This window comes from Lepisosteus oculatus, chromosome 3 (genome assembly GCF_040954835.1).
Source record: "Lepisosteus oculatus isolate fLepOcu1 chromosome 3, fLepOcu1.hap2, whole genome shotgun sequence".
Taxonomy (NCBI): Eukaryota; Metazoa; Chordata; class Actinopteri; order Semionotiformes; family Lepisosteidae; genus Lepisosteus; species Lepisosteus oculatus.
This window is the reverse complement of record NC_090698.1, coordinates 57,408,144-57,420,357: the sequence shown is the minus strand read 5'-3', so window position 1 is coordinate 57,420,357 and position 12,214 is coordinate 57,408,144. Positions and strand designations below refer to the sequence as shown.

Sequence of the window (12,214 nt, the reverse complement as noted above, 5' to 3'; positions counted from 1 at the left end):
TGGTCATTTAAAAATAACATGCAAAACAGCGCTGCAGCTGCTTACCCTGTGAGCTCTTCTACTTCCACAACGTTTCTTAACGTCCAGCTTATCCACTTCAAGTGTTCCTCCCACACATGAGAAGGCACTTCTGTGGAAAAACACATCACTGGAAATACATACTCTGGAGTGACAACAAGATCAAATGCTATTGGTTTCTACAAAACCAGTGAAACAGCAAAAGACGTCCTGAATGAAAAACAATCAGACTAAAGAGGCAGAATCCACAAGGATTCAAAAACAAAACGGAACAGTGCCCTTTAGTGCATTCAATGCTCCCGGCCTAGGTTTTTTCCAAACCATGCATGCCCTTTGGCTATGTCTCTTAAATAATTACTGCTGCTTAATCAGATAAAGCAAAACACTCCCTAAACAGAATTACAAGCTCTAAAAAATCAATTCAATCCTTATTTTGCATCTACAACTTTTTCTTAACACATCCTGTACAATTTTTATAAACTCTACATAAATATGTGTGACTTGCAGATTTCATTATTTCTGCAGACAGCACTGTGCAGTAAGCCCAGCTGCCACATGATTATGTATTTAAAACCCCAGATCAACACCACTGGGACTATTCATACAACTGACAAAAAACATTATCCCACTTAATACGTACAGATTATTGAAAAAGAAGCAGTCATTCAAAATGTCTCAAAGTATATATATATATGTGTGTGTGTCTTTCTATTGAAGTCACAATTAATTGGCTGTACACATAATCTCCACATTGCTATATGAAGATACAGTTTATTTATATGTTTAGTTAAATCTGAAATGTTGTGGCCAAGTGTAGACTTTTGAGTGATAAGACTCCCAACAGACATCACACTGCCTGCTACCTGAGCTTGAAGACTGAATTCTGAAGATATTCCCAGTTGTTTTCCCGTTAAGAGTACATACACATACTAAATAAGATAGTCCATTCGAAATTCACAGTGGCGACGTCCTTAACAAAATGAACAACGTAAGAGATTGGAACCACCAGCATTGTATGCTCTAGTGTCTTTACAATTGGGGATGGATACATTTTCTTCCTATTCAGTTGTATTATCTCAATGCAACTGGATATGTTTCAGCTGTGAAAATGAAACATTTAAGGATACACTGTCTACAGGTGGCACACACAACAGGAGGGAAATTAATCCAATGAAGCAAAGTGCCACAATCTGCAACTGCAGAATTATATTCCAAGCAATATTAAAAGATAAAACGGAACCACATTTTCTGAACTGCGTCCTTTAGGACATGAAACACATAGCAGCCTTCTCTTCTTCTATTTCACAAGCAGATGAGGGAGAATATTTTGCATTTTAAAATCCGAAACTTCACATGGGGCACTCAAAGTGCTCTACAGAAGTAAGGAATGTGTGACGTCAGGACCTGAGGGAAGCTTCAGGAGGGCCATGACCAGAGACTGAGGATGGTGAGGAAAGAACACCTTCAAGGGCAGCCTCTCCTGAAAGGAAACATACAACGCAGGCTCACAAGTGGACAGGATAGCTAACCCCCGATTTCATGTGTGTCACATTTATCTGTGGCTTATTATTTTCAAAGGGGCTCTGGGAGACTATTCTAGACGTTTTGATGTCAGCAATATTTCTACACAAATGACATTTAAAAATACAGGGGTTTCACCACTCAATTAAAGTTTTAAATAACTACATTTCTAATCTAACAACTCTTTCTTGGGTGCATTACCATCACACCCATGATAACACATCAAAGAGCAAAGACTTTTCCTTGCGCTTGTATCAACAAAGTTTCAACAAATAAGTATTTCGCTGTTACACTATTGACCTTAAATCAATACATATTAACTTCAAAAAATGAAACTGTATATTTATTACAATTAGTACAGGTTGGATGGATTAACAATTAGCTGGATAGCTGGTTAAGTTGATCGGCTTTTAGTTTGCTTTCAATACCCAACGTGGGCAAACAATGCTGAGCTATTCAATTCGTTCAGCATTGGTTTTCCTCTTCTGTCAGATACAGCCTGCGCAGTTATCTTAGGAGCCTGTCAATATCTGTATCACCTGCCTGCATTTCATTTGCGTTTCTTCTGTGTTTGACTACCTCAGACTTAATGATGTCAAGAAAACTCAGGGAAGGTAACAGCTGAATAAACCCATTTGAAAAAAGCAGTAAACATGGTTTTAAAGAGAAGAAGACCCCCATCTCCAACTTCTCTGTCTCTACTACCTGCATGTCCTCAAGCAGCAGTGACTGGACAAAGCAGCGCGTGAACAGCCTTATAATACTTTGTACTGGTGTGTTTTCACTGGACTCCAGAAGCATTTGCCTGTACAATAAGAAATGGAAATGAGAAAAAAAGCAATGCATAAATGCTAATTATGTACCAGCACCATTTTAATGCATTATTTCTAAAAGTCTTTTCAGAATGTATTGAGGCGTTTAGACATTTTGAAAAATCAAATTTGAAAACAGGCCATCCATGCTGAATTTCAGTTTCCCTCAATATTCTGCATTAGTGATTAGTATTTGGATAGTAAAAAAGCAAGCAAATAAAATGTACTGTACACTGTGAAGATTATTAACAGTTGAAATGGATGAGACAATACCATTTAGAATCAGGTATATGTAACATTTAAACTTCATGGAAAGTATAACTCTTCTTTGAAAAAAGATTGATATACACATTAAATGCTATAGTTTTAATATTCTTTTAAACTTTACACTATTTTACACTTTAGACTATTTCATACACATAATGAAATCTGTCCCTGTAGTACACATGAACTTTAATGCTTGGAAGACCAATAATGAAATACTTTTTCTGTTTACAGTAACTTCAATATTTGACCAAACACCATGAAATAATGTTCATATCAAAAACAATATAATACTTGATTGTGTGCGTAAATGTCAGAGAAGACCCCAGTTTGGCTTCTAGAGTTGATTGAAATTGCAGATTTTTCTACTTCTGCTACTTCCTGTGATCAGAGAGGTGATTTACTTTTCTCCCCCAGCACAACGTCACCTGAGCGTCAGAACCGTTTCTCTTGTTGCGTTCCTCGAGGATCTTGGGATATTGCACGATCGGCGGCGGTATAACGGTTTACAAGTGAATGAGTAAGGAGCGTAGTGCCGCCCTGCTGGTTTTGGTCCTGGCCATTTGTAGTCCCCAGACAGCAGCAAACTTGGACCAAAATGCCACTGAAAGACCAGGTTCTTCTACACAACATTTAGGCTTCAAGAGAGTGATGTAACCTTTTGTAACATGATTTTCACACAAGCTCTGTCACACACTTTATCAAAACAATGTGCTGTTTTTACTTTCCACGTGTGTTTTTTTCTGTTGGTCTCTGTAACAGTTTCCCGTAAGTGCCATGAATTCTTCACCAAATGTGAATTACGCAGCAATTTCTGTAACTTCTAGTAGCCACAGCTTGGGAAAATTCTAACGCAGATGGAATGTGAGAAAATATTAAGAAAACTCCCAAAAGGAATACACATTTTCAACACCTGCATTTTGAGACTGCATAAACCAACGCAAAGGCTTTTTTTCTCTTCAATCTGCTAATCAGACAAAGAACTGAAAGCATTTAGGGCCACGGTTACAGTGGAAATAAGAGCTGTGCAAGGCTTTCTAAATCACAAAATGTCCTATATTAAAACAAAATCTTGTTTCACCACAACTCCAAACAAACTCCAAACCTCAAAAGCCCATTTTTGCTTAATGAATGGTTTCAATTCTTTTTTTTTTTATGACAGGCTAAAACTAATCAGAAATTAAAAACCACCCAAGGAAAAGAAGAGATGGCGTTTATTTAAAAAACGTCCCACAAAGATGTTTCATTTTATTGGAGACTGCCTCCCAAAGATCAAACACAGATGATCTAAGGACACAGCAGCCTTAAAAGGCACCTTTGTAATTACAGAGAATGCAACCGCAGAAGGATGATGGCAGTTCTCTTGTTAATCTTCCAGGATGAAGTTTTAATCTTGTTGCCCACAAGCAGATAGTAAACAGATGGTCGTTTGAAAGTGGGCAGATACTCAGACGCATCTGAATTCAGTCAAGACAGGTAAAAGATTTTCATTTAGTATACTGACAATACATGTGTCCTGTATCCTGCACAGACATATTAAAGCAAGTCAGTTATAGATAAGTGTATACAATATCCATTCGGTTTTGATTTAGTATTGCCTTTAAAGGAATAAAACATATTTTGATTCTGAAGTATACTGATAAAGTTTACCGACGTTTATTACATGCATGATCCCTGTGATTTCAGACAATAGAGGACAATGTCCTCACTCATGCATCTCATTTAATTGCTCAAGTCTAACTAGTCATACCACTCCCAGCACGTAGCAGTCTCGAAGCAGATTAAAAAGGTACAGTAAAGCACTCCTTTAACATAATTGCTCCATTTTCTTGGAGTTTGCTTACAGGTCTTTAGCCCGCTATTAGTCTCACAAAGATGTTTCATTTTTTTGTACATTTCCATAACTTTTTTAAGGGAATCTGAAGTCTTCCATCTGACACTTCCTAATAACACTTTTCCTGTCCCAGATCCTTTTAGCCTGGTTGGTAGCACCTGCGTATAATACATCCTTATGGCAATGAGTTACCAGGTAAGACAGTACGAAGTGCCACACTGTGGTGAGACAAAGATACTTCATCTTTGTGTTGCAATACAAATTAGACTCTGGTACAATAGTCAATTGTACTGATACTGATTCCAATTCTGCACTTAACAATTAGGATCTGTACTAGTACAATGCCTGCTTTGGGTTTGTGAAATGTTCATCAAAAACTATACAAATAGCATTTGTATTTTATTTGCAATCCAACTGCATTACACGAACGAAATGTAAAATATGCACGGACAAATGCATCGCAAAAGTAAGGAAATGTCCGCAACAGATGATCCAGACAGAAAAAAATCACTAGCTAATCATATCAGTGCTATGATCGTTTAAATTGTCCAGGTCTATTTTATTATGTTATTAATCACTTCTAGGCTAACATTTCATTTCTGCCTCTTCCATTTGCAGAATCAAGTGGCTAGTTACATTAACCCAATTCTGATACATTTGAATTGTACTGTACTGGGCCTATATTCGGTGATGATGGCTTCCAGATAAACGTAGAAAGTAATCGTAGATAAACATATTTATGGGCTTTCATTCATACATTCAGGTAGTACCTCCTTTACCATACCAAACCACACACTGGTCAGAAACATGGGACTCTTCATGCCAGTCAAAAACATTGGGAATAAGTGTTTATCGCTTGCAGAACAAACTGTTACTCTAACACTTCTGGTGTTATTCGGTTGAAAGTGTGGCTGCAAATTATTTCTTGGTCACACACTCCTCTGAACATTTAAACTATTCACAGCTCTGCTTTTGACAAGTCACACCACCACCTTAAACTGACATCATCCAATTACTAACATTCTCCTTTTTCATTTTTAGTAATACATGTATAACTGGCACTTCTGTCTTGTAAACGTTTTACTTCCAACTGTCTGTATTATTAGCCACAACCCGAAATGAGGCCATTCATACTTTAGGATTTTCAACACTAAATTCACTTTTTTTTGTTGATGGTTGAAATTTGCTTCAAATATCACCATGGTAAAAAAAATAGCAGTTTACATTAAACTAAACTATCCAAATCCAACTTTCTGTAGCTAAAAAAATCTTAAAGTATACATAGGTGTGAATGCTAATTGTACCAGTACGATTGTCAAACCATACAGAACATAATAAAATAGACCTGGACAATGTAAGTGATTACAGCTAATCGTACCAGTGACTAGAAGACATCCAAGCACACCTGAAAGCCCCCAGATATACTGTATTCACTCACAGAACCTACCTGAAAATGTCTTTCACGGTCAGAAATATAGGGGCATGGTAGGCTGAGGCTTTGGGCTAAAAGAAAGAGAAAAAGAAAACTCAAAAAAGGAACAAATTATCTGACTGCCTTACATACAAAAAAATATGTTCCTTCTATTTTTAGACCTTCCATTTCTTGACCATAAGATTCAGAATTGCTAATAGACAAACTTCTTAACTAAAGTGAATAAGACATCTGTAACTAGAAGATTCTACCATATTGCCATCTTAAGAAATCACCAATAACGATGAGCCAAGATTTAATACATCTGAAATGACTTAAAGACAGACTCTCCTAAATGCACTCTGATAAATGGCTATGACAGCAGGACATTTCACTATTTCACATAATGCATGAAAAGCACAAGAGCAAATGCAAAGATAACTAGGCTGAGGTGCACTGTCAACACAAAACAATACTACATGAAAAGGTGCATTTTTACAAAAAAAATAAAAAGGAGATGAATCTGCAGTGGGTCCACATACTGTGTAATCTGACATTAGCCAATCAATCCACGTTTCACAAAACAAAGATGGGTGTCATTTTGTTACTTCTGCTGTGCAGAATTCACAAACAGCATAACTCAATTCTGTGTCGTCTAACAGGAGCTCTCGATTAACTGAAAAAAAAAACTTATTTCAGCATATAATCTGGATGACGGTCATGTTTTAACTTTTATCAGCATTATAAATTCATATATTAAAATAGGATATGTAATGGTGTCTTGCCTTCACCTTCTGCACTCTCGTTAAAACACCAGTGCATTTAATCCCCTGGCCATTTTATCTAGAGTTAAGAATATGCTTTGTGCTTTAATAACATGGTGTGCTGAATCTGGGCCACATTTGGAAAATATTCCAAGTCATTTTAGCCTGTTTTGAAAAGTACAAAGATCATTTGGATTCTGCTGCAATCCCTGTTACCTATTTTATTGTATTTTGTTTCCCCCTAGTGGCGGTTTCAAAATCAACACCAGTACAGTACCCACAATCAAATGTTTCACATAAAATACCAAAATATAAAAAAACATCTTGCGGACTTACTAAGGATCACCATGATATATTTACGATTAGAGTTTGTATGCAGATAGCAGAAACAAACTATAAATTCAAAATGAAGCTACTTAGGAAATTATTGACAGAAAAAAGAGTAGAATTTATATGTTAAAATTGTGTTATGCAATATAGAATACCATATACTGTATATTTTTTTCACCATGGACGAATGGCCTCCTCTCTTTTGTAACAATTCTTATGCTCTGATGGGATAGCTTTATGTTTTTAGTATGATAAGGATTTACAACCTGATGATTGCCAAATAAACATTTCTATGAAGGACTGATGCTTTAACATACAGTACCTGTTTTTAAAGACCTACTTTAGCATTGCAGTACCACATTGTGTGAATACATTAATGTTGCTGATATTTTCAACCCCAGTGACATTAATTTATGGCTTACAAAAAAAGCATTTTTTCGGCCGCAGAAAAAAAGGTTAACAAAAAAAGTGAAACATTGGAAAAAGATTTTCCTATTTGCCCATAATGCACCTCGCTGCCAAGAGCTTTTCTTAAAGAAGCATAACTATGCACTCTCTGGTTTCCAGTATGTCCAGTCCAAAGACATACTGCTAGGTTAACTGGCTTCTGGGAAAATTAGCCCTGGTGTGAGTGTGTGTGGCCTGTGATGGACTGGGGTCCCATTCAGAGTGAATCCTGCTTTGCACCCATTGCTTGCTGGGACAAGCTGGAGACTCTGAATTGGAAGAAGTGGTTAGAAAATGGATGGATAACTCTGCAAGCTGTTCAAGTTCAATGTTACTGGTTTTCATCCGTATGCCATTGCTTAGCGTTGATAGAAACCCGATGTTGTAGTGAAACATAGCTTTAGATAAATCCTGAGCCATCTCAGAAAACCGAACAAGGCAATACAACAAAAGACAGACATTTTTAAATTCACAAAGCTGTTTGTCACTTCATAAGTCTTCTACAAGGTTCATACTTCAGAAAACATTCATTCAGCCTCATAATTATGGATAATTATACCATCTAGTGATTATTTTCTTTCATCACAAGACTTCAGCCTTGTATGCTGGTGAATTCCCAGAGAATCTTCAGCTTTAAAGCTTTAGGATTCACTATTCTCTCTCATGATCTTTAAATCCATTTCTTTCAAGTGTACAGAAATTGAAATACTTCCAAAACAGAAGACACAAAACTGCTCACATAAAAAATATTTTTGTACTTTAAATCCAAAAGAAACAAACTGTATGTGTAACTTTTACACTTCTGTGAGAATTAAGCAGCTTTGACACTTACAGTACACTGAAATATCACCTATATTGTAGATAACCGATTGTGCCACAAGGAGTTATGCAGTTTTTATACTGTTACAGCCTCTGAAACACAGTGCATACTGTAAATAGAGTAACTTGTGTGTTGTATGTATAGTTTGCGTTTTGTCATTGTTAATTAATACCAAGTGTGCCTGGATTTTTAATCGATTTACCAAAGCTGTGCCAGAGAACAATGAATTCATATGCCACTAATTATACCAACTGCTCAGGTATATTGTTGTGAAATCACTTACAAGTAGGCGGTTATGAATATTTATTTTACTTATTGACTTAACCGCTCAGTCAATTCCAGATTCTTACCATTTTTATACCGCCCCATTCGTAACAATACCAACACTGCTGCCTTGGCAACACACTGCTTAGTTCTCTATCTAAATTTCCTCTCCTAGGGAGATGCATGGATCTACACTAGAACTAGCGTGGGACCTGCCAGACAACCCAGGGGCTTGACAGCCACTCGTTCAGCCCGTGTCTCTAATCAGGCTGGGATATGGACAAGTTCATAGTGGAAAGAAGTCTTTCTGTTTCAAATGCACTCCCACATAGTTTCCACTCATGTCCCCTGGATCAAGTGTCACTCCTGATTCTGAAGTCCAAAGGTTTGACTTTGTTACTGTCTTTGAGTATTTTAAGGATACTTGAACCAGGTCAAGGAATGCTACAGACTTTTATTAAAGTCTAAAAAGGAAAACCGTTTTAGCCCATTGTTGTGGGATATTCCTTTAATCCTATCGGTAATTCAAGTTTCTTCTGTGTCAACAGACACCAGAGGAACGGATCGTGTATCTTGGTGACCAGAACTGTACACAGCTTCGTAAACAAGGTCTCACTAGTGCATTCATTTTTTTTTAATATAGCATCCGTTGATTTGACACTTGTACATATACATTCTGAATTCTGTTTTCAAATTTGAAATGGAACATTTTACTCCTTCTCTCTGTACCCTGTTTCCTGCCCAAGAAACAATACTTGAATATATATACTGTAAGTACACGCATTACCTTCAATGGCTTCTGACTGCAATTTGAGAATTAAACTTTTATGAGGACCTTTTTCAAAATCCTTCTGAAAATCTAGATGCACAATTTCACATGTTCTTTTTGTATATGTTGCTGCTGCTACTTGTTCAAAGAACTCTTGAACATTTTTTTTTTTACACAAAGGAAAACGGAGGAAATGGATGATGTAATACAATGGCTTTGGTTAATCACCCACCAATAAAGAATCCATCATCAGGTGCTCCATGTCTTGTGGCAACAGAGACTCATTTGAAACCAACGAGTCAATCAGATGTAACGTGGCCTTTTCAAGACTGGGAAGGCAGCGCAGCCAGAGGCTCATGACTTCCGGCTCATCAAGAACTAACTTCTTCCTTTAGTAAGACAAAAAAAATAGGCAAAAAGACCTTCTTAGACTTAGTTTTGTAGCCATTTTTGTTGTACCTTTCCCCCACTGAAACCACTGCCTTCAGGACGACAGTCCAAGGATCCCCCATGGCCGAAACATGCAGGGGTCGTTTCAACATCGGCTTCAGCTAAATGGCACTGGCAGATGAAAACGGTAAAAGAAGTCTGCTTGGAAATACACTGAAAACTGAAAGTTTCCAATCATTTGACAAGAAATGAAACCTATATAGCTAACCGAATTATATCATAAAAAGTCACAGGAAGTCTGAAGACTTTTTTGGGAAGGCACTACTTAAGGACTGTAAAGAGTGAGTTGGAATAGCACCACTGCGCTGCAGACTGCAGACTGCACAGCAGTTCCATCACTGTGTGCTGAGAGGAGGAAAAGAATGCCGTGGCTGACCTCAGATTCCATAGGGAATCTAATATGGGGATGTGGTTTTAAACATGTGGGGGAGACCAAAGGAAGGTTAAACACCAGAGGGAAAGAACACCATACTAGGAGCTCAGCGGTTGGATCGCATCAAAAAATATCAGGTTGTGAAATAAGCGCAGAACACTGCACAGACTTTATAAGAGAAACCTCGTTTGTGTGGCGAGATGGAAGTCAGTCATTCACATTTTTAATACTTATGGCACCGTCATTCCACTGAATTTTGGAAAACATTTCTAAAGGAACGGAGTGAGAGAAGAACATTCTTGGCAAACGTCAGTGCATGCCTGAACACATAACTGCCTCCACCTTTCTGAAATACCACAGACACTGATGAACATGTTGTCGGCATGTGATGGCAACCTAGTTTGTCCTCCATCACTGCAATGATGCACGAATGGGAAGGGCAGATTAGAGTATGTACTATATACTCTAATCAACATATAATCAACAATCAAAAGTATACTGTATAATCAACATGCTGACTTCTCCAAGTGCAAGTATCTTACCTCTGATTACAACAATGGTTTGGAAATATCCAAAGAAAATTGCGAATGTATAGATGGTTCTTCCTTAATGTGATTTCTGGATTACTAAGATTTTTGCACTCCTGGGTAACTGTCCGTACCAATTTCACTGACGAGAAAGTGGTTTCATATGTGTGATGGCACCTAAAGAGGCCTTCCTTATAGCAGCAAAGCTATACAGGATTCCCTCACCAACTGAGGGCGTTAAATTCCTGAAAGCCCTTCAGGCTAGACATACTGTACTTGAGAATATGGGAAACAGGGGTAGGTTCCCATGGTCTGTGCTACACTCATCAACAGCTGACTTAAACTGCAGATTTCTCCCTTAAACTTGACAAAAACATTACAAGTGAATTATAAGTCAACATATGAAAGCAATAAAAATCTAAAAGATAATGAAACTGAGCGTAATTTGCATTGAAGACTGAGTATTGAATATATTAGTGAAATCCCATGCGCACGCCCATGTGAAAAATACGGAACTAAATGCCCAGCTTGGTGGAGAGACGCTAATGAACGAGGGTGGCCAGCAAGCAACACTGAGCTCATGAGCTGGCGGAGAAGCTCCGTGCCTTTAAAGTTTCCACGGGCAGGACCGCGTATAACCAAAGGCTTCCTGTGGTTGGGAAGGCTGGTACTCAATATGGAAACTGCATGACTGAGATGTGCTGCTAACGCGCGTACACACACACACTTGGTAAGGGAAACGTGTACAACTGAGGAAGGTGTGTGTTGCCTAAAAAATATTTGAACCACCGGGTAAAATGTTAGGAGCGGTTGCACTGAAAAGCTTTGTCAGGGTTTGCATGCGCTGTGCGTGCAGGGCTGCCATCTTGAACCTACTCCAGCACAGCTTTTCCGACAGCTTCCAGGAACTCCGCGCTAAGAGCTCCATTATGGCCAAATTCAGGGCACAAGAGCAGGGTGCCAATCAAAGGCGCAGCTTCCGGGTGGGTCACCAAAGGCAGACACAAAACGGATAGGCTGTGCAGTCTGTCAGACAGAGGCCTGAAAAACAGAAATGGTCAAATAGAGCACAGGGAACAGAAGTGCACGTCTAGCATTTATGTTAAATTTTTTGTTTTTTAATCCTATCAGTAAATAGGCTTTAAATGCTAATGTGACTTTCATGAAATTTTCTAAAAAAAAATCCCTAAAGCCTCAATATATTTTTAAATTGGTGTCTTCGACAGGCAATATTGAATAATGCATTTGAAAAAAAGCACAAATCACAGACGTTTTTTCAATTTATGAAAACTGTTTGGACAATGAAGAAAGAACAATAGTAAACTGGTGAATCATCACCACATGCTGCATATGCACACAAAGCATTCAGCGGCACCAAAACCACAAGTAAAACCGCTCATTGGACTTATCAACGGAAAGTTTCGTTAATGACCTCAATTACAGTACCAGTACCAGTGTTTTGAGTCTTAGAAAATTTCCATTTGCATCAAACGGGATGAATCAGTTGCTAACGACAGAATATAGAGCAAAAAAAATCCTCTAGCAAAACTCACTGAGCTGTAGCACAAGTTTTTTTGTGATGTCCTCTACCAAACTAGTTGAATTCATAA

General features: G+C 37.9%; 1 protein-coding gene across 1 annotated transcript in view; it reads right to left on the bottom strand.

Annotated features, from left to right (window-relative positions):
• Positions 1 to 12,214, bottom strand: part of fancc (FA complementation group C) — a 39,467-nt gene that overhangs the window by 8,015 nt on the left and 19,238 nt on the right. Inside the window, exons 8-13 of the mRNA XM_015367588.2 lie at positions 11,481 to 11,645; positions 9,487 to 9,643; positions 5,897 to 5,952; positions 2,245 to 2,344; positions 1,423 to 1,498; positions 46 to 130 (exon numbers count right to left, since the gene is read on the bottom strand). Of these exons, the coding sequence (XP_015223074.1) occupies positions 46 to 130; positions 1,423 to 1,498; positions 2,245 to 2,344; positions 5,897 to 5,952; positions 9,487 to 9,643; positions 11,481 to 11,645 (639 nt within the window). The remainder of the gene's footprint in view (positions 1 to 45; positions 131 to 1,422; positions 1,499 to 2,244; positions 2,345 to 5,896; positions 5,953 to 9,486; positions 9,644 to 11,480; positions 11,646 to 12,214) is intronic.